Below are 23413 nucleotides of genomic sequence, written 5' to 3'. Positions count from 1 at the left end.
TCACCCACAGTGTCACCCACAGTGTCACCCATAGTGCCAACCGTAGTATCACCCATGGTGCTACCCATAGCATCACACATAGTGCCACCCAGAGCATCACACATAGTGCCAACTGTAGTGTCACCCATAGCATCACCCATAGTGCCACCCATAGCATCACACATAGTGCTACCCATAGTGTCACCCACAGTGTCACCCACAGTGTCACCCATAGTGCCAACTGTAGTATCACCCATGGTGCTACCCATAGCATCACACATAGTGCCACCCATAGCATCACCCATAGTGCCACCCATAGCATCACACATAGTGCCACCCATAGTGTCACCCATAGTGCCATCCATAGTATCACCCACAGTGTCACCCATAGTGCCACCCATAGTATCACCCATTGTGCCATCCATAGTATCACCCATAGCATCACCCATAGTGTCACCCATAGTGTCATCAATAGTGCCATCCATAGTATCACCCATAGTGTCACCCACAGTGTCACTCATAGTGTCATCCATAGTGTCACCCATAGCATCACGCATAGTATCACCCATAGCATAACCCACAGCATCACCCATAGTGTCTCCTATAGTGCCATCCACAGTATCACCCATAGTGTCCCCCATAGCGTCACCCATAGCATCACCTGCAGCATCACCCATAGTGTCCCCAATAGTGTTACCCATAGCATCACCCACAGTATCACCCATAGTGTCACCCACAGTATCAACCATAGTGTCCCCCATAGTGTCACCCACAGTATCACCCATAGTGTCCCCCATAGCATCACCCCTAGCATCACCCCAAGTATCACCCACAGTGTGCTGCTTATCTCCATCCTCTGCCACAGTCAGTGCCAGAAGGGCACGGAGTGGAGACTGGGCTGAGGGCACGTAGCCAAAGATGCTCCATGATTCCACTCCTGTCATGGGATCATGGAATGGGACGGGATGAAGGGACCTTAAAGCTCCTCTATGGGCAGGGACCCCTTCCACTGTCTGACACCCTCCATGGTCCAACCCCAGCCCAGGATTCACCGGGATCCATCCCTCCCTCCATCCATCCATCCATCCATCCCTCCATCCATCCATCATCCATCCATCCATCCATCATCCATCCATCCCTCCATCCATCCATCCATCCATCCATCCATCCATCCATCATCCATCCATCCATCCATCCATCCATCCATCCCTCCATCCATCCATCCACCCAGCTGCCTGCTGCGGATGTCACCGCTGCCATCAGCCATCAGCGTTGACAAGGACCGACATTCTGATTGCTCCACACGCCTGGTTAAGGTAATACAAGAGGACTCCTGTCCTCCTGAGCCTCGGGGCATGGGATCAGCACCTCACCCCTTAGCCAGGAGCACAGACCTGCTCGTAGATCAATGAGAGGCATCATTCACAAGCAGCTTTTAACACGCATCACAAAGAGGGATGCAGGCACTGATGCTTGAGCACTGCCAGGGATGGGGCAGCCACAGCTTCTCTGGGCACCCTGTGCCAGCGCCTCAGCACCCTCACAGGGAAGAGCTTCTGCCTAAGAGCTCAGCTCAGTCTCCCCTTGGGCAGGTTCAAGCCATTCCCCTTGGCCTGGCCCTACAGGCCCTTGTCCCAAGCCCCTCTCCCCATGTTTCCTGCAGCCCCATTGTGAGCAGCAGCCCCGCTGTGACCATAAAGGTGCCCAGAGGCACATCACCATGAGAGGGAAGGAGCACGGAGCTGCTGCTTGGCATCGCGACCACAGAGGGGATAAACCCTTCCCATAGGATACAGGTGACCCCACTGCTCTCTTTCCAGCTCCAGCAAGTGGGAAGGAGGGAAGTGGGAAGGTGGGTGCTCATTTGGACTGGAACCCAAGGGGCAGGAGCAGCTTGGCCATGGTGTGGCCATGCCCTGAGCTCTGTGGGTGCGGAGGGTCCATTGGTCCAGGGTACCAGCATCCAAGCCAAGTATCCCTGGCAGTGCTCAAGGCCAGGTTGGACACAGGGGCTTGGAGCAAGCTGCTCTATGGAAGGGGTCCATGCCCATGGCAGGGGTTGGGAATGGAGGAGCTTTAAGCTCCCTTCATCCCACCCCATTCCATGATCCCAAGCAGTGCTGGGGATGGTGTTTCTGGGGACTCACACTCATGGCCCCTGCCCCATGGATGCTTGCTCCAGGTCTGTCTCCTGCTGTCACACATCCATCCCTGGCTGCTGTACCTGAACCCCCCCCCGTCCCTCTCCATGCTCACATTTATATGGGAATGTGATAAATTCCCTATTGATCCCTTCAGCTGCACCGTACCTTGTGCCAAAGATGATTAAACAGCTCAATAGAGCCCGTGAGCTCCATGGCTCAATATGCTCCGTGCCTGCGTATCGACCCTCCAGCCCTGCCACACCAGGAGTGAAACCCTGGGACACTGGGATGTGGGATCCAATCTGAACCCAGAGCATCCCACATCCCACTGGGATGGGAGCAGCGAGTGCAAGTGGAGCTAAGTCCACCTGGGAGTGCTGAGAACGGCTTCCCCTTAGGGATCGCATCCCTCTTGGCAGGGTCTGTGGGTACCAAAGCTCCACAGGGACAGGAGTGGAGCGGCTCCACTCATGCGGATGCAGGGAGGTGATGAGGCTTCAGTTCCCTTCCTTGCAGAGGGCAGGGTGGGTTCTGTTCACAGCCATCCAGAGGCACAAACCAGCCTGCACCAGCACTGCAGTGAGGCACCACTGACAGGCACTGGGAGGTCCCCTTGGTTCAAAGGGGAAGGCGAAGAACAAAGGGTTTCTGAGCCCAAAATACAGCTCCCAAACAGCCCGAGTATTTAGGGGATCACGGAGCTTCTGCCTCAGAGCTCAGCTCAGTCTCCCCTTGAGCAGGTTCAAGCCATTCCCCTTGGCCTGGCCCTGCATCCCATATCCAAAGCCCCACTCCAGCTTTCCTGCAGCCCCCATCTCCCACAGACCAGCTCACGTTGGAGCATTTCTAGCAGCCCATCTATGACCTGGGCCCTGTTCCATGCAGGATGCGGGACACAAACCCCATTACAATCCCAACCTGGTTATTCCAGAGCCTCCCAGCAGCACTGACTGATGCAAACCTCTGTAACCCACTCACTCCCATCCACCCTCCCCACAGCATCTGCAGTGAGCCAGGAGCAGGGAGGGGAGCGTGGAGCATTCCCAACACATGGATGCGCTGCATTTCCTGGCCAACTTTGGGACTCTTCATCAGGGACTGCAGGGATAGGACAAGGGGTGATGGGTTCAGACTGAAACAGGGGGAGTTTAGATTGGAGATAAGGAGGGAATTCTTTACTGTGAGGGTGCTGAGGCACTGGAATGGGTGCCCAGGGAGGTTGTGAATGCTCCATCCCTGGCAGTGTTCAAGGCCAGGTTGGACAGAGCCTTGGGTACCATGGTTTAGTGTGAGCTGTCCCTGCCCATGGCAGGGGTTGGAACTGGATGATCTTAAGGTCCTTTCCAACCCAACCCATTCCATGATCCTATGAAACAGAATCCAGACATTGGGTTCCTGCACCTTCATCTAAAACATGCTCAGAGATGGATGCTCTTTGCTGCTTCTCTGCCTCTACTTGGAGCTGTGAGCACCGAGCTCACATCTACAGGAGGGATGAGGCACGTAGGCTTGAGCATCCCAACGCTCACTCCCAGAGCCATGGAGCCATGGGATGGCTTGGGATGGAAGGGACCTCAAAGCTCATCTAAAGCCATGGGCAGGGAGCAGCTTGCTCCAAGCCCCTGTGTCCAACCTGGCCTTGGGCACTGCCAGCGATGGGGCAGCCCCAGCTTCTCTGGGTACCCAGGCATCAGCATCCTCACAGGGAAGAGCTTCTGCCCCAGAGCTCCTCTTTATGCAGCGCATTCAAACCCCGGGATAATGAAAGCTCCCTTCCCACCGTGGATATTTCCATGGGGAACCCGTGCCCCACACAAAGCCCTGCGCATCGATCCTGCCGCCAGCAGCAATGGGGCAGCCCCACGGCTGCAGGATCCCCCCTACGCCCACGGTGTCAGCCCAGGTCAGGGGCTGTGAACCGGCCCCACCACCAGCGTGACCGGACAAGCTCTGCTGGGCACACACATGCTGGCCACAGGCCACAAGGTCCACAGGGGTCAAGGCAGGCCCTGAATGGCCACAAAGGCTCAGGGCTATGGGGTGAGGAAGGGGGGGGGCCCATAGGAAACCCCCAGCACTGTAGGATGGGGGGGTGGCCGGAGCAGTGTTAATGCCTGCGGGGCCGAGGGCAGGGCAGGGAGCAGAGGAAGTGTAAAGGCAGAGGAAGGGGATGCCTGGTAAAAGGCAGGTGTAGGGATGGGTAAAGGAGGGAGCGTGGGGAGCCTGTTCCATGTCAGCAAGCAGGAGCATCCCACTGCGCCCAATGGGAGAGCATGGGGACATTGTGCTCATAAAGGGCCCCAGGCAGGGCCGCTGCTGGAGGTGCTCGACCTCCTCCTCCGGACCTTCAGCCCTGTATTCAGCACACAGGGTCCTGACACAGGGATCCGGCTTTGTTATCCCATAGGAGCACATTACCCCAACAGGGACACACGGATCCGGCTTTGTTATCCCATAGGAGCACATTACCCCAACATGGACACAGGGATCTGGCTTTGTTATCCCATAGGAGCACATTACCCCAACAGGGACACACGGATCCGGCTTTGTTATCCCATAGGAGCACATTACCCCAACATGGACACAGGGATCTGGCTTTGTTATCCCATAGGAGCACATTACCCCAACAGGGACACACGGATCCGGCTTTGTTATCCCATAGGAGCACATTACCCCAACATGGACACAGGGATCTGGCTTTGTTATCCCATAGGAGCACATTACCCCAACAGGGACACACGGATCCGGCTTTGTTATCCCATAGGAGCACATTACCCCAACATGGACACAGGGATCTGGCTTTGTTATCCCATAGGAGCACATTACCCCAACAGGGACACACGGATCCGGCTTTGTTATCCCATAGGAGCACATTACCCCAACATGGACACAGGGATCCGGCTTTGTTATCCATAGGAGCACATTACCCCAACATGGACACAGGGATCCGGCTTTGTTATCCATAGGAGCACATTACCCCAACATGGACACAGGGATCCGGCTTTGTTATCCCATAGGAGCACATTACCCCAACATGGACACAGGGATCTGGCTTTGTTATCCCATAGGAGCACATTACCCCAACATGGACACAGGGATCCGGCTTTGTTATCCCATAGGAGCACATTACCCCAACATGGACACAGGGATCCGGCTTTGTTATCCCATAGGAGCACATTACCCCAACATGGACACAGGGATCTGGCTTTGTTATCCCATAGGAGCACATTACCCCAACATGGACACAGGGATCTGGCTTTGTTATCCCATAGGAGCACATTACCCCAACATGGACACAGGGATCCGGCTTTGTTATCCCATAGGAGCACATTACCCCAACATGGACACAGGGATCTGGCTTTGTTATCCCATAGGAGCACATTACCCCAACATGGACACAGGGATCTGGCTTTGTTATCCCATAGGAGCACATTACCCCAACATGGACACACGGATCTGGGTTTGTTATCCCATAGGAGCACATTACCCCAACATGGACACACGGATCTGGGTTTGTTATCCCATAGGAGCACATTACCCCAACATGGACACAGGGATCTGGCTTTGTTATCCCATAGGAGCACATTACCCCAACATGGACACAGGGATCTGGCTTTGTTATCCCATAGGAGGACATTACCCCAACATGGACACACGGATCTGGGTTTGTTATCCCATAGGAGCACATTACCCCAACATGGACACAGGGATCTGGCTTTGTTATCCCACAGGAGCACATTACCCCAACATGGACACACGGATCTGGGTTTGTTATCCCACAGGAGCACATTACCCCAACATGGACACAGGGATCCGGCTTTGTTATCCCATAGGAGCACATTACCCCAACATGGACACAGGGATCCGGCTTTGTTATCCCATAGGAGCACATTACCCCAACATGGACACAGGGATCTGGCTTTGTTATCCCATAGGAGCACATTACCCCAACATGGACACAGGGATCTGGCTTTGCTATCCCACAGGAGCACATTACCCCAACATGGACACACGGATCTGGGTTTGTTATCCCACAGGAGCACATTACCCCAACATGGACACACGGATCTGGGTTTGTTATCCCATAGGAGCACATTACCCCAACATGGACACAGGGATCCGGCTTTGTTATCCCATAGGAGCACATTACCCCAACATGGACACAGGGATCCGGCTTTGTTATCCCACAGGAGCACATTACCCCAACATGGACACAGGGATCTGGCTTTGTTATCCCACAGGAGCACATTACCCCAACATGGACACAGGGATCTGGCTTTGTTATCCCATAGGAGCACATTACCCCAACATGGACACAGGGATCCGGCTTTGTTATCCCACAGGAGCACATTACCCCAGCATGGACTGGGAGCTGCTCCAAGGTCTCCCCTTCACACAGCAGAAGGAAATCCCTCAGCCCATAAAGCACAGAGGGTACCCTAGGGATGTATTTCCCAGTGGAAATCAGCATCCTGCATCACCAGGAGCGTGCCCCAGTGCTCAGAGCTGGGGATTCCACCCATGTCTGCAACTCGGTGTGAATGATCATACTGGAGTGCTTGTGGGATCCATTGTAATCCAAAGGAGGGCATGGAGATGCTGCGAGGGCTGGAGCAGCTCTGCTCTGGAGCCAGGCTGAGAGAGCTGGGCTGGGGCAGCCTGGAGAAGAGAAGGCTCCTGAAGGGGAGACCTGAGAGCAGCTCCAGTGCCTAAAGGGGCTGCAGGAAAGCTGGAGAGGGGCTTGGGACAAGGGCCTGTAGGGACAGGACAGGGTGGCCAGAGAAGCTGTGGCTGCCCCATCCCTGGCAGTGCTCAAGGCCAGGCTGGACACAGGGGCTTGGAGCAAGCTGCTCCAGTGGAAGGGGTCCCTGCCCATGACAGGGGTTGGAGCTGGATGGGCTTCAAGCTCCCTTCATCCCAACCCATTCCATGATTCCATGGTCTCCCCATTCAGGCCCATGCTGCACAGGGCAGGAGGCTGCTGGAGGCTGGCAAAGCAGACCCAGGTCACTGCTAATGGAGGAGACCCAGGGGGGACCCTCAGGGAGGAGCTCCTGCAGCAGGAGGGAGGCAGGGACTGGGACCAAGGTTGAGGGGAGCTGCCCTGGCCTCGGCTCTGCAGAACAAGGGGCACCATGGGCAGACGATGGAACAGCACCCACAGACCTGGACCCGCATTGAGCAGAGCCTGCTCCTTCCTGGCCAAGAGCAAAGCGCAGCCACCAAGGTCACGGTGCTGAGGAGCTGTTGTCATGGCAGCGCATCCCTGGCAGCGCAGAGCTGCTCCCTCTCCTCCTCCAGTGCTGATGGGGTTGTGCTCACTGGCAGCCCAGTGCTGCTGCAGGATGCCTGCAGCCACCATGGACCACCTGGAGTCACCATGGACCACCTTGAGCCACCTCCAGACCCTGCTGCTGGAGCCCTGAGTAACCTGGTCTGGCCTCAGCTCTGACCCTGCCCTAAGCAGGGGGTTGGACACGGAGACCTCCTCAAGCCTCTTCCAACCCCAGGGATGCTGGGAGATGATGAATGCTGTAAGAACAGGACCCACAGGGAGTGCTCACAGCCAGAACCCCCCCCTGTGTGCTGGGGGCACCCCCAGAGCGTGAGCAGCAGCGCAGGGAGGGGATCCTGCCCCTCTGCTGTGTGAAGGGGAGACCTTAGAGCAGCTCCAGTGCCTAAAGGGGCTGCAGGAAAGCTGGAGAGGGGCTTGGGACAAGGGCCTGTAGGGCCAGGCCAAGGGGAATGGCTTGAACCTGCCCGAGGGGAGACTGAGCTGAGCTCTTAGGCAGAAGCTCTTCCCTGTGATGATGCTGAGCACATGGGAATCAGGGCATGGTTTGGGTCCAGAGGGACCTTACCCATTGCCAGTGAAGCTGGATCCATGAGGGCTCTGTGACACAGCTGGGAGGAGCAACGACTGCACCATCTCATTCCCACCAGCTCACCCCAGAGCTGTGTGGCCAAGGTACCAACAGCACCTGAGCCTCAACCAGCTCACGGGGACCAGCACCCAACCAGTGCCTTGGGCAGAGCACATCCACTCCCAGCATCGTGGAGCTCTGATTCCCTGCCACCGTGTCCATAAGGGAGGTGACATGAGCAGAGCCCATACTGTGGGAGGGAAACGGCAGAGATGCAGCTAGACCATGGGGTGCATCCATAGGGAGAAAGAGAAACTCACTGGAGGGGAATGGGAACGGGGGAACCACAAAGGGATTAGAGCAAGGAGTAAAGCCCAGCTCACCATGGTAGGGAGTGAGCGTGGTGCTGGCCCCAGCCCCATGGGGTCAGGGCTGTGCCCCATAGCCCCATGGCCCCATGGCTGGCACTCACCTGCCTCCAGCAGCAGTGTGACAGTGGGGCGGTCATCGGCCAGCACAGCGTAGTGCAGGGCTGTGCAGCCCCTGAAGTTGGCCCTGATGTTGAGGCGGTTGCTGAAGTCATCCTCCCGGGTCACCAGCACTGTGGGGAGAGCAAAGGATGCTCAGCACAAGGGGGGTGAAGGGGAGAGCACCCCCAGAGCCCCAGCGCTGTGGGCTCAGCAGCACCCAGCGGGGTTGCTCTTGGCCATCAGGACCCCACTGGGTTTCACTGGAGGGTTTTGTCCCCACTGCATTGAGCAGCAGCAGCAGAGCTGCAGGCAGGATGGGATCCCCCATCCAGGCAGGGGAGGAGGTGGAGGGAGAGAGAGCTCTGAGCGCAGCCCCAACCACAGCCTCTGCCACCTTCAGCATCACACTGGGATCCAGCACAAGTAATTGAGGAGACTACTTTGTCTGTCCCCTTTTCATGGGAACCATGGGATGGATTGGGATGAAGGGAGCTTAAAGCTCATCTAAAGCCATAGGCAGGGACCCCTTCCACTGGAGCAGCTTGCTCCAAGCCCCTGTGTCCAACCTGGCCTTGAGCACTGCCAGGGATGGGGCAGCCACAGCTTCTCTGGGCACCCTGTGCCAGCGCCTCAGCACCCTCACAGGGAAGAGCTTCATCCCAGTGTCCCATCTAACTCTTCCCTCTTCCAGGTTGAAGCCATTCCTCCTCATCCCATCCCTGCATCCCTTGTCCCAAGCCCCTCTCCCAGTTCCCTGCAGCCCCTTTAGGCACTGGAGCTGCTCTCAGGTCTCCCCATAGCCCAGCAGAGGGGCAGGATCCCCTCCCTGAGCTGCTGCTCACGCTCTGGGGGATGCACCCAGCACAGGGGGGGCTCTGGCTCTGAGTTCATGGGCAGATTCAGAAGCTGCACCACGTTGAGAAGAGAACCCCCCATACCAGGAGTACCTGCTGCTGCCCTGCCCGATGAACCAATTCCCTGGCTCCTTCCCTTTCCTGCCTGTGCTCCCCCAGCACGGATGGATGGATGATGGATGGATGGAGGGAGGGATGGATGGATGGAGGGATGGATGGATGGATGGATGGATGGAGGGATGGATGGATGGAGGGATGCATGGATGGATGGATGGATGGATGGAGGGATGGATGGATGGAGGGATGCATGGATGGATGGATGGATGGAGGGATGGATGGATGGAGGGATGCACGAATGGATGGATGGATGGATGGAGGGATGGATGGATGGATGGAGGGATGCATGGATGGATGGATGGATGGATGGATGGACGGATGCACGGATGGATGGATGGATGGATGGATGGAGGGAGGGATGCATGGATGGAGGGATGCACGGATGGATGGATGGATGGATGGACGGATGCACGGATGGATGGATGGATGGATGGAGGGATGCACGAATGGATGGATGGATGGATGGATGGATGGATGCATGGATGGATGGATGGATGGTTGGAGGGAGGGATGCATGGATGGATGGATGGATGGATGGAGGGATGGATGGATGCATGGAGGGATGGATGGATGGATGGAGGGATGCACGGATGGATGGATGGAGGGAGGGATGCATGGATGGAGGGATGCATGGATGGATGGATGGAGGGAGGGATGCACGGATGGATGGATGGATGGATAGAGGGATGGATGGAGCTGGAGGGGGGGGGGGGGAAGGATGTCTATTTATTTATTTGTCGTCATTTCCTACCCAGGGAGGAGCAGGATAATGAACTCCGTGCGTCAGGGAAGATGAATCTCAGCTACTAGGGAGCAGTGCAGTAAAGAGATTAAAGCGTTATTATTGTGGGGTTCGTTTCCCCCCATGGTCCTGGTGACAGCCCAGCCTCAGCTGTAAAAAATGTCTGGCAGGGAGATAATCATCAGCAACTCAATAAGGCGTCAGGGGGAGGCTCCGGCGCCATCCATCACCCCGAGCCTGGCAACCTCCCTTCCTGCCAGCCATATAAATGTCTCTAATATATTTGGGGAGAGCTTTGCAAGAGGAAATATTTATCCAGCAAAATATGTAAATGTGGGAATGGAAGCAAAAAAAAAAGCAGGGGGAAAAGAGCCCAGCGCCAGGGCTGGGTGGGGGCTCCTTAAAGATGCAACTGAATTTATTCTTTTTAATAAAAGATGTCAAGGCGAGGATTAATGCAGCGCCTGCCTGAGTGGCCTCATCTTTCCTTCAGCCCCAAATATATAACGTGGAGAGAGGGAGGAAGGCAGGAACAATTCACTTTATGGGTGGATATCCCTGGTCTTAAATAAAGGCTGTGCCCGTTATGGATTGGCATCCCATTGTTCGGGTTTTAATGTTGCTTCATGCATCTTGGATGCGGCACATGGAGGTGATGGATGCGTGGTCCAGCCCCACACGGAGCACATCGGATGGGTCATGGGGAGGGAGGAGAGCCCAGGGCTCCTATAGAGCAAACAACACCGTGTCCAAGTGATCCCAAGGGATTCATCCTCCAAACTCGCCCTGTGCTGGGAATGTCATGCCAATGGGGAATGGCATTCCGCCAGTGATGCCAATGGGGAATGGCACCGTGTGGTCACGGTGAGGGTGCTGAGGCGCTGGCACAGGGTGCCCAGAGAAGCTGTGGCTGCCCCATCCCTGGCAGTGCTCAAGGCCAGGTTGGACACAGGGGCTTGGAGCAAGCTGCTCCAGTGGAAGGGGTCCCTGCCCGTGGGTTTAGATGAGCTTCAAGCTCCCTTCATCCCAACCCATCCCATGATCCCATCGTGATTCTATGACTTGACCCCACTCAGGTGTCCCCAGCTCTTGCCTTCTCCTCCCAGGACCCATCTGAGCATCGCTCAGCCACTGCCAGGCCTCCTGCTCCCATCTCCACTGCCTCCACAGGGAGCACATCTGCATGTGCTGACCTCCTGCCTTGCACTGTGAAGCCCCCCATTGGCCAGCAGCTCTCAGGGGTTTGCAGAGGCACCATCATCGAATCATGGATTCCCAGTCTGGGTTGGGATGAAGGGAGCTTAAAGCCCATCTAAAACCACAGGCAGGGACCCCTTCCATAGAGCAGCTTGCTCCAAGCCCCTGTGTCCAACCTGGCCTTGAGCACTGCCAGGGATGGGGCAGCCACAGCTTCTCTGGGCACCCTGTGCCAGCGCCTCAGCACCCTCACAGGGAAGAGCTTCTGCCTAAGAGCTCAGCTCAGGCTCCCCTCGGGCAGGTTCAAGCCATTGGGTCCCTGCCAGGCCAGGAGCTGGGCGCCAGCAGCATCCCTGAAGGCCGCAGCTGGTGCTGTTCCAGACGTTCCCCCCCAGATTCCATCAATAACCAGTACACCAGTAAATGTAACCCATTTATCACACTGGCAAGGGGGAAAGTCTGGGAAATCTCAAGTGCCCTGAAGAAAAGAGCAGGGCTCTGAGCAAGCTGCTCTGGTGGATGGTGTCCCTGCACTCACAGCCCTTCAACCCAAACCCTTCCATGACCCCAAGTGTGCATCAGTACCCCAGCAATGGGTAACGTTGGGATGAGACTGGCACTGGAGCCATCAGCCAAGAGAAATGGCACTGCAGGGAACTTCCTTGTCCTCATGGGAAGCCTCCCAGGGCTGGAAGGCATCACTGGTGCATGCCCAAGGCAGCAGCACTGATGAAACCATCCATCTTCAGCCCAACTGGGCAGGGCTGGAGTGCCTTAGTTATAAGAGGCTGGGGTGGGATACCTGCTCTGGAGCCTCCTCCAGCAAGTGCCTGCATGCGGTCAATGGGATGATCCCTATCTACAACCAGATGGGATGCTCTGGCTGGAGGGAAGCAGGTTATCCCCAGGATTGCTTCTCATACACATCTACCCCATGTTTCCTTTCCCCTTCACACACTCACCCCCATGCCATCAGGTCCTCTGCTTTTCAATAGCAGCCGAGGCTCTGAACCCACCCCATCCAGGTCAAATCCCCACTTTAAAGGCAGGAAATGCAGGGGCTGCACCCATCCAACGTTACCTTCCAACGAGTGGAGCCCTTTCTCCTTGGCAGTCTCATAGACGCTGCTGAAGTCATCTCCAAGGTTTGGATCTGCATTGGCTGCCAGCAGGAGCTTCACCACGCTGTTGGGAATGAGAGAAAGGATGGGTAGAGCAGGAGCAGGGAGGCAGAGCTCAGCAACCCCACCTCAGCCATTCCCAGCTTGGGAAGAGGAGCCAGAAACCACGATGGAACCCTGCAATACAACCAGAGCAGTGCATCCTGAATGGCAGCGGATGTGGGGCAGGCACTGGGGGGCTCACAGCCCTCCCCAGGAGCCATCCAGAGCATGCCCTTGGTGGGAATCACATCCCCAGCCCACCATGGGCATCCGTTCTCATCCCATAGGGCTGGAGCAGCGGTGGAAGCTGTCCCCAGTGGCAAGAACAGCACAGATGGGGCAGGGTCGTGGCTCCAAGCGCATCCCTGTGCCTGCAGGATGGAAGATGCTTGCAACACTCTTCAGTGAAGGGAAGCAAAGCCACCTCCTGCTGCTTCTGGGGCAGCACCAGTTCAGCACCTGAGGACAGGAGCCGTTCCATCAAGGCAATAGGACTTCAATAGGGCTTTGGGATGAAGCCCAACCAGAGGCAGGGGGTGGGAGGGACCTATTTGCTCCTGAGGTTTCCATCCCTCTGTTTACAGCATTCAGTCCTTTTACAGAGAATCCCAGAATGGGTTGGGATGAAGGGAGCTTAAAGCTCATCTAAAGCCACAGGCAGGGACCCCTTCCATAGAGCATCTTGCTCCAAGCCCCTGTGTCCAACCTGGCCTTGAGCACTGCCAGGGATGGGGCACCCTCAGCACCCTCCCCTCACAAGCAATCCCAAGGGCCCTCATCCATGGGGTTGTGCCTTTGAGGGCTGCAGGGGCTCCAGGCAAATCCCCGCTGTGGGATGCAGGCAATCCGAACACCATCACCCCTGAGCCATCCCAATCCCCTGCAGGCAGCAGCACCCAGAGCTGCCAAAGGACATTTACCAACCCCATGCAGAGCACGGCCCCATCAGTTTCCTACAAGGCAGGGATGGAGGCACCATCCCTATGGGTGTTATCACCCCATAGAGCCGAGGCCTCAGTGCCATGGGGCAATGGTTGCACTGGATGCTCCTGGAGCTCTTCCCCATCAGGCTGCATCAGGATGGGCAGGTTTGGGGATGGATTCTCCCCCCTCCATTGCCAGCCCAAGCACTCATCAGGTGTCTCAGCACTTGGGGATGATGCTCGAGGCCACCTGAACTCTTCATTCCTCCCCATGGCAACCAGACAGTGAGGGGCTGGGGAGCATCCATCAGGGGTGACAGGGCTCAAGGCCTGACAGCCACTGATGGACACGGCTCTGCAGGCTCTGTCCTGTCAGCTCCCATTACAACAGCACTGCAGCTCCTCTCCCCTCGGTCCCTAAGTGCATCACTGCAATCAATGGGGCCTGGGGTGAATAAGGCACAAAGAACCCAACAGGTTCCTGTTATCCACAGGGATGAAGGTGCCCTTGTGGCAGCTGGGCGCTGGGCAGGGCACCCCTGGAATATGGGGTCAGGTTGGGTCCTGCTGCACAGCAAAGCTGTGGCCGGGCTGGATTGGGACCAGAGAAGGGCCTCAAGGATGCTCCAAGGGCTGGGCAGCAGTGAGGAAAGGCTGAGAGAGCTGGGACTGTGCAGCTGGAGAAGAGAAGGCGCAGGGAGACCTGATCCATGTGCCAGAGGTAAAGGGGGATGCAGGGAAGATGGAGACTCCCTTTGGACAAGGAGTCCCATGGGGAAGCCCAGGGGTGATGGGCACAAGTTACTGCTGGGAGATTCCCAATGGACACAAGAGGAGAATCATCCCAGTGAGAACAAGCAGCCACTGGAATAATGTCCCCAGGGCAGTGGGGACTCCCCAGTGCTGGACACTGTTAAGATGGGGCTGCACAGGGTGCTGGGCATCCAGTCTGGGTCAGGCTGTGCATGGAGAGGTTGGAGCAGAGGATCCCTGAGGATTCCATTGGGAGTGCAGGGTTCAGAGCCACGATGGATGGGGTCAGAGCTGCCCCAGCTCTCAGGACCAAGCACAGACCTCAGCTCTGTTCCAAGAGCCCTGCTCCAGGCTGGGATCCAGCCCTAGGCCCAGGGAGCACTCAGGGCTCTCAGCCAGGGTCTGTCTCCAACCACCCCTCAATCCCATCAGCTCAGGGCCCTGCTGTCCCCCCAGGCACTCCTCCATCCCACCCAGCAACGTGCAGGTAATGGGACATGGAAGCAAACTGGTCTGTAGGAAAGGCAGCAGCAGATCCAGACAGAGCGACCGAGCACTGGGAGAGGTGGGAATGTCACTGGGGGGGAGGCTGAGCTGAGCTCTTGGGCAGAAGAGCACCCCTGGGAGGATGCTGAGGCGCTGGGATGGGGTGGAATGATGAGACCCAGCCTTGGTCCCTTCATCCCAAGGGATTCCATGACCCTATGGAGATACCCCCCTCAGCTCCTTGGCAGGTAACACCACGGTCCCTATGGGCATCCAGGTGTTGCTCCAGCTCAAGTGAAAGGGGTGAGGAAGCCCATAGGGCACTGATGCGTGCTCCTAACAGAGGAGCTGGGACTGCACCAGTTATCATGGCATTGCCCAGAGATAGAAACCAGCCCCACACCGGCCACCCTTCACTGGGAGGCCCAGGACATGCACTGGACCATCTCCATCACTGCTGTTATTGACACAAGCCATTGACGCAGCACCTTCAAAGGTGGGCACCAAGCATGGAGGTGGGCACCAAGCATGGAGGTGGGCACCAAGCATCGAGGTGGGCACCAAGCACGGAGGTGGGCACCAAGCATGGAGGTGGGCACCAAGCATGGAGGTGGGCACCAAGCATTGAGGTGGGCACCAAGCATCGATGTAGGCACCAAGCATCGAGGTGGGCACCAAGCATTGAGGTGGGCACCAAGCATCGAGGTGGCCATGGTGGGGGCGCAGGTCCCAGGCATCCACACTGAGCTGCTCCCTAAGCTCTTCCCTGTGAGAGTGCTGAGGCGCTGGCACAGGGTGCCCAGAGAAGCTGTGGCTGCCCCATCCCTGGCAGTGCTCAAGGCCAGGTTGGACACAGGGGCTTGGAGCAAGCTGCTCCAGTGGAAGGGGTCCCTGCCCCTGGCAATGGCTGGGAATGGATGGGCTTTCAGCTCCCTCCATCCCAACCCGCTCTGGGGTGTGTGGTTAATGCCTCACCGTGTTTGGGTGCAGGACTTGACAAGAGGAAGGGAATGATCTTTGTTTCGGTGTAAAAGGCAGTGACAGATCCCAAGTGCCCCGGGGCGCAGGGGACTTCATCCTGCAGCTGATGGCGAGTGACAGCAGCCGTTCATGCAGGGCCTCCACAATTGAATTAAACATATGGACTGGAGCTGCCTAATGGGGAGAGTGAGAGCTGGGCACATGGACAAGCATCAGGGAGCTGAAGGCCAGGCCCAGACACCTGCAGGGGCACTGCAGACACTGGGAGCACGGTTTGCACTGAGAACAGCATGGGAAGGGCAGCACTTCGGGGGGATCACAGCATCACAGCATCACAGTATGGTAGAGATGGGAAGGGACCCCAAAAGCTCATCCAGTCCAATCCCCCTGCAGAGCAGGAACACCCAGATAAGGTTACACAGGAACGGGTTTTGAATGGCTCCAGAGAAGGAGACTCCACAACCTCCCTGGGCAGCCTGGTCCAGTGTTCTGTCACCTCACTGAGAAGGAGTTTAAGTGGAACCTCTTGTGTTCCAGTTTGTACCCATTGCCCCTTGTCCTATCATTGTTTGCCACTGAGAAGAGCCTGGCTCCATCCTCGGGACACTCCCCCTTTATATATTTATATACACTAATAAGGTCACCCCTCAGTCTCCTCTTCTCCAAACTATAGAGACCCAGCTCCCTCAGTCTCTCCTCATAAGGGAGATGCTCCACTCCCTTCATCATCTCAGTTGCCCTGCGCTGGACTCTCTCCAGCAGGTCCCTGTCCTTCTTGAACTGAGGGGCCCAGAACTGGACCCAATATTCCAGATGGGGTCTCACCAGGGCAGAGTAGAGGGGAAGGAGGACCTCTCTCGACCTACTGACCACCCCCCTTCTAATACACCCCAGGATGCCATTGGCCTTCTTGGCCACAAGGGCATAGTGTCGGCTCATGGTCATCACTAGGACCCCCAAGTCCCTCTCCCCTACACTGCTCTCTAACAGGTTGTTCCCCAGCCTATACTGGGATTCTTCCTTTTCCTCATGGGTTTGAGGTTTAGAACCCTCATTGCTGCCTCTGGTGCCCCTGATGGAGGCTGGGATCTCAGCTGGGTACCACAACTTAACACCAGTGTGGGCACAGAGCGGTGGGACCAATGCCATGGTGCTGCTGCCCGAGGCTATCCCAAGTGTGGGTGCTCCCTCCCTGTGCCCATCTCCTGTCACCTCTCCTCTGCTCTGGAGCTGAGGATTCCCAGCTCACCTTCCCTGGAGGTTAACACCTTACAGTGCACTGAAGGAGCTGCGGGGGGAGAACCCCCTGCGAGAGCATCACTGGGTGCAGAGGGACCGCATCCCCAAGGGAAAACACCCCTGCACTGCCTGCAAAGCACAGCAAGTCCCATTTAAAGCAGCTCCTCCCCAGTGCGTGCACAAAGGTTGCAGAGATCCAGCGAAGCAGCAGGGGTTTGCAAGGGAAAGGGGTCAAACATCCCCACTCCAGCTCTGTGGGATCAGGGCAAGGTCTCCTTGGGGCTACACCCAGGAGTAGACTGTTTGTAGGGAGCTTCAGAGCATGGAATAGGATCATGGAATGGGTTGGGTTGGAAAGGACGTTAAGATCATCCAGTTCCAACCCCTGCCATGGGCAAGGACACCTCACACTAAACCATGGCACCCAAGGCTCTGTCCAACCTGGCCTTGAACACTGCCAGGGATGGAGCATTCACAACCTCCCTGGGCACCCATTCCAGTGCCTCAGCACCCTCACAGGGACGAATTTCCTCCTTAGATCCAATCTAAACTTCCCCTGTTTCAGTCTGAACCCATCACCCCTTGTCCTATCACTGCAGTCCCTGATGAAGAGTCCCTCCCCAGCATCCCTATAGGCCCCCTTCAGACACTGGAAGCTGCTCTGAGGTCTCCACGCAGCTTCTCTTCTCCAGGCTCAACAGCCCCAATGTTCTCAGCCTGGCTCCATACAGGAGCTGCTCCAGCCCCTGAGCATCCTCGTGGCCTCCTCTGGACTTGTTCCAACAGCTCCATGTCCTTCTGATGTTGAGGACACCAGAACTGCACACAGTGCTCCACGTGAGGTCTCACCAGAGCAGTATAAAGGGACAGGATCCCCTCCTTCACCCTGCTGGTCACGCTCCTTTGGATGCAGCCCAGGATACAGTCCCATTCTGGGCTAAGGGTTCCTCCACAGGGTGTGCTCCAGCTCAACCCATTCCCAGCCAACAGTGAGGCCCTATTGGAGACATCCCAAAGCTAGGAATGGTCTGCAGGGACAAACCCACCCATCAGCAGAGCGGTTACACCAGGGGTGAGCCTTGCACTGAGGTTTGCCTCCATCAAGTCTCCACTCTCCCACTGCATCACTGGATAGAGCAGGAGATCCACTGCATCCTACCAAGCTTCAGGTTGTGATCCACAGGGACCTGGACAGGCTGAGAGAGCTGGGCTGGGGCAGCCTGGGGAAGAGAAGGCTCCTGAAGGGGAGACCTTAGAGCAGCTCCAGTGCCTAAAGGGGCTGCAGGGAACCTGGAGAGGGGCTTGGGACAAGGGATGCAGGGATGGGATGAGGAGGAATGGCTTCAACCTGGAAGAGGGAAGAGTTAGATGGGACATTGGGATGAAGCTCTTCCCTGTGAGGGTGCTGAGGCGCTGGCACAGGGTGCCCAGAGAAGCTGTGGCTGCCCCATCCCTGGCAGTGCTCAAGGACACAGGGGCTTGGAGCAAGCTGCTCCAGTGGAAGGGGTCCCTGCCCATGGCAGGGGTTGGAGCTGGAGGAGCTTTCAGCTCCCTTCATCCCTTTTATTCCCTTTTAGCTCCCAATTCAAGTCAGGATTCATCCAAAATGTGGCAAAACTCAGCACCATTTCCCCAACCCAGCCAAAACCTGCGTTTTCCTTCCCACCTAAGCCCCAGCATCGCTCCCACTCTGCCCATCCACATCAAGGGCCCACCCTGGCTGTGCCTCTCGGAGCCGCGGTGCTCCCAGCAGCATCCATACCTGCTCCAAGCCTGCCTTTAGCTCCTCATCACCCCGAGCATCCTCTCCCTGCCTCCCTCAGGCCCGTTCTGCTCCGCTGCCCGCTCGGAATGGGCCGCAGCCGTCACACCCCAGTGCTGGGCATTGTGCAGAGGCCGAGGTGGGAGGCTCCGGAGCCCGGCCTGTGATGGGCGAGCAAACAACGGGGCCCGGTGCTGCTGGGACATCAAAGTTAACACAAGAACCCCGAGCCCCCCTCCTTTGCACCCGCCTTAAGGAGCTCCCCGAGGGGGTCAGGACTTGGGGCTTGTCACTGGAACCATCAAAGCCAGCACCACACACGAACTGGGCGCATGGATCCGAGCGGCGTCGGCCGAGAGCGGATATCCCGCCTTTGTGGCCCGCTTTAATCCCGTGTTTTCCCAAGTCATTTGGGTTTCTTCTTGCTTATGAACTTGTGACTAAGTAAAGCAGCCCCGAGAGGGTGGCACATCAAAGCTCAGCCCCCGCCCGGGCCACAATGCCACAATTGGATTTGGTTTTCACCGCTCGGTTTGTTTGCTGCCCCTTTAAACACAAGCGGTCTCTAATTGAATTTAGTTGGGGGCTGAATGCATTGCCCAGTGCCCCATAGAGGCACCAGCATGGGAACGCAGCAGGCAGGGGACAGGCCTAGGAGCATGGAGGGATGCGGTGGCAGCTCCTATGGGAGCTTCCCGAGGCTCAGGGATCACGGCATCACAGCATCACAGCATCACAGTATGTTAGACATGGGAAGGGACCCCAAAAGCTCATCCAGTCCAATCCCCCTGCAGAGCAGGAACACCCAGATAAGGTTACACAGGAACGGGTTTTGAATGGCTCCAGAGAAGGAGACTCCACAACCTCCCTGGGCAGCCTGGTCCAGTGTTCTGTCACCTCACTGAGAAGGAGTTTAAGTGGAACCTCTTGTGTTCCAGTTTGTACCCATTGCCCCTTGTCCTATCATTGTTTGCCACTGAGAAGAGCCTGGCTCCATCCTCGGGACACTCCCCCTTTATATATTTATATACACTAATAAGGTCACCCCTCAGTCTCCTCTTCTCCAAACTATAGAGACCCAGCTCCCTCAGTCTCTCCTCATAAGGGAGATGCTCCACTCCCTTCATCATCTCAGTTGCCCTGCGCTGGACTCTCTCCAGCAGGTCCCTGTCCTTCTTGAACTGAGGGGCACAGAACCGGACCCAGTATTCCAGATGGGGTCTCACCAGGGCAGAGTAGAGGGGAAGGAGAACCTCTCTCGACCTACTGACCACCCCCTTCTAATACACCCCAGGATGCCATTGGCCTCCTTGGCCACAAGGGCACAGCGTCGGCTCATGGTCACGCTGTCCATGGATGCTGCTATGGGACAGCCCTGCCTGCTCAGCACTCACCTGCCTCCATGTCCAATGCCCCAGGTTCAGCCCAACACCACATCCCAGCTGGATGTCCCACCCCATGGGCAGCTGGAGCAGCCTACAGGGACCCCCCCCCAGTGATGGGGATGCTGAGGGAAGGTGGAACCTACCTGGAGTTCCTGCTGATGGCTGCCACCATGAGCGCCGTCCAGCCCAGCCTGTGCCTTGCGTTCACGTCCACGCCGTCCACCAGGAGCCTGGGTGGAAGAGGGACAGGGTCAGGAGAGGACACAGAGAAACCAGGCCAAGGTTATGGGGGGAATCGGCTCCTTTATAGGAACCTGCTCCAGGGCAGCTGAGAAAACCAATGGGGGAACTGGATTGAACCCCTCCTCCTCATCACATCACCAGGGAATGGGTTGGGGTGAAGGGACCTTGAAGCACCTCCAGCTCCAACCCCTGCCATGGGCAGGGACCCCTTCCACTGGAGCAGCTTGCTCCAAGCCCCTGTGTCCAACCTGGCCTTGAGCACTGCCAGGGATGGAGCATTCACAACCTCCTTGGGCACCCATTCCAGTGCCTCAGCACCCTCACAGGGAAGAACTTCTTCCTTATTTCCAACCTAAACTTCCCCTGTTTCAGTCTGAACCCATCACCCCTTGTCCTATCACTGCAGTCCCTAATGAAGAGTCCATCCCCAGCATCCCTATAGGCCCCCTTCAGACACTGGAAGCTGCTCTGAGGTCTCCACGCAGCTTCTCTTCTCCAGCCTCAACAGCCCCAATGTCCTCTGTCCTCATTCCCAACCTTTGCATCCATTCCCTAACCCCGTCCTGCTCCCCTGAGCAGACTCGAGCTGGATGGATGAAGCTCCCTTCATCCCAAACCATTCTCTGACCTCCCTCTATGATCTCCAGCACCACCACAAGGTTTAAGCTCTATCCACCAGGGTTACAGTTCAAAGTGTAAGGAGAATGAAGTGTTTGACAGGGAATCAGAGCTCCTGTGTCCTGGCTCCAGAGGAGTCTCATCCCCCATGGCAGCAGAACAGGCTCCCCTGCAGGATGCTTACACCCATCTGCACACCACCAGCTCCATCCTGCTGCTGTCTCCTTGTCCCACCTGCACGCAGATGCCCAAGAGCACAGCAGCATCTCCATGTGCAGCCCGGAAGCATCCCCATCCCCATGAGCACGGGATACGGCTGGATGCCCCGGTGATGGCAGATCGCTATCTGCATGGATCAGCTCCCATTGCAGCGCTGCAGACGGGGCCTGTTTGCACTCACAACAGCGAGGGGACAGGGCTGGGCCTCGGCTCCATGGCCACAGGTCAGAGCCATCACCTCCTGCTGCACCCAGGGCCGCAGGGGGAAATCCACACCAGGCTCCATCTGTGCACCAGGTGCTGCCTGGAAGGATGCTCCTTGGGCTGGGAAAGGAGGCACTGATGGGGTAAGAGGCAGCCCTGGATCCCCCAGACCAGTGAGCCCAGCAAGGGATGGGGACCATCCCCTTGCCCTTGTGCCAAGCCCCTCTCCTGCAGCACTGGACCTGCTCAGGAGCCTTCTCTTATCCAGGCTGAACTGGATGAGCTTTAGGGTCCCTTGAGCCCAAACCATTCTGATACCCTGCTGCTGCAGGCCTCAATCACAGATACTCCCATTCACCCCATAGCTTGCCATTGAGGACTCTCCATCATTACAAGCACCATGAACACCACAGGATGCAGTGCAGGAGTCCCCCGTATCACATCACCAGCATCCCCACACTGGTGCTGCTGGTGAAGGATGCTCAGCAGCTCTACAGCATCTCTGGGCAAGGGAACTGCTGTTACCATTGAGCTCCTGCTTTACTGCTATGGCACCCTCACAACCAGCAGTAGGGTTGGGTGCAGTGATGCAGGAGCAGGGGTGATGCAGTGGAACAGCCACAATGGACCCAAATACAGGGCACCCACTCTGGGCTATGTGTTCACCCAGTGATCCCATCACTCCCACAGCCCCATCACCCCGCTCAGAGCACCACCCCCTGCTCGCAGCACCCAGCTCTCTGTGGGCCGCTCCCTCTGGGAGCCCTTTGATCCCGGGGCCGGCGGGGCTGGCAGATGGATGGCCCCATTGCCCTCCATGGGCAGGTTCTGGGTGAGCGCCCCTGACACGGGGCCCAGGGCCATGTTTGACTTTGTGCTCAGCGCCTCCCTCCTGCCAGCTGCAGGACCCGGGGCTGCACACTTGAACTTAGCCCCCCCCCACCCCAACAATGGGTGCTGTGGGTGAGGGTAGGGAAAGGGGGGGGGGACCCCTTGGGATGGGCCCTTTGCACCAGCGGGAGGGTGAAAGCATCCCAAGGCAACAACGGCTGCGGGCATGGAAGCACAGGGACAGGGGAAGGAGCACAGGGAGAAGGTGGAGCTGGTGCAAGGGGGGGCTGGATGTGATCATAGAACCATAGAATGGGTTGGGTTGGAAAGGACCTTAACATCACCCAGTTCCAACCCCCTGCCATGGGCAGGGACACCTCACACTAACCCATGGCACCCAAGGCTCTGTCCAACCTGGCCTTGAACACTGCCAGGGATGGAGCATTCACAACCTCCCTGGGCACCCATTCCAGTGCCTCAGCACCCTCACATTAAAGAACTTCTTCCTTAGATCCAATCTAAACTCCCCCTGTTTCAGTCTGAACCCATCACCCCTTGTCCTATCACTGCAGTCCCTAATGAAGAGTCCCTCCCCAGCATCCTTATAGCCCCCTTCACACACTGGAAGCTGCTCTGATGCGGGTGCTGGCTCCCATCTGCTCCTCAAGCACCCATGGTCACCCCTGGGGGAACACACACGACCCCACACTCAAGGGGTGGAAGGGACAAAGCAGAGGAGCAGCATCAGGCCCATGGCTCCCAATGCATCCCTAAAGCACACAGGACCAACAGGGGCACGAGGAGAGGTGATGGCCAAGGGCAAGGGTGGAAGGGGATGTCCAGAAGGGAAGCCCTCAGAAGGGCAGGATTCAGGAAGGAGACAGCTCCTGGATGGGAGCAGGGGGGAGCACAGGGAGGGAGGACCCACATGATGGGGACACAGAGATGCAGGCATGGGGGACACCAAACTCCAGCCCACATCCACACTGGGAGATGCCTCAGCTCTAGGAGAAGGCTTTGCTCTTGCAAACAGGATGAAGGAACCGGATCAAGGAATCCTGGCATGGGTTGGGATGAAGGGAGCTTAAAGCCCATCTAAACCCACAGCAGGGACCCCTTCCACTGGAGCAGCTTGCTCCAAGCCCCTGTGTCCTTGAGCACTGCCAGGGATGGGGCAGCCACAGCTTCTCTGGGCACCCTGTGCCAGCGCCTCAGCACCCTCACAGGGAAGAGCTTCAT

General features: G+C 57.2%; 1 protein-coding gene across 1 annotated transcript in view; it reads right to left on the bottom strand.

The window, feature by feature from the left end:
- CLPB (ClpB family mitochondrial disaggregase) overlaps window positions 1-23413 on the bottom strand; it is a 61088-nt gene that overhangs the window by 29948 nt on the left and 7727 nt on the right. Inside the window, exons 4-6 of the mRNA XM_061368244.1 lie at window positions 20203-20289; window positions 12449-12552; window positions 8460-8588 (exon numbers count right to left, since the gene is read on the bottom strand). Coding sequence (XP_061224228.1) covers window positions 8460-8588; window positions 12449-12552; window positions 20203-20289 — 320 coding nt within the window. The remainder of the gene's footprint in view (window positions 1-8459; window positions 8589-12448; window positions 12553-20202; window positions 20290-23413) is intronic.

This window comes from Neopsephotus bourkii, unplaced genomic scaffold (assembly GCF_033783945.1).
Source record: "Neopsephotus bourkii isolate Nb327-2 ecotype Australia unplaced genomic scaffold, CSIRO-AGI_Nbou_v1 NB_10, whole genome shotgun sequence".
Classification (NCBI taxonomy): domain Eukaryota; kingdom Metazoa; phylum Chordata; class Aves; order Psittaciformes; family Psittacidae; genus Neopsephotus; species Neopsephotus bourkii.
Note: the sequence above shows the minus strand (reverse complement) of the source record. Positions and strands in the feature narration are given on the sequence as shown.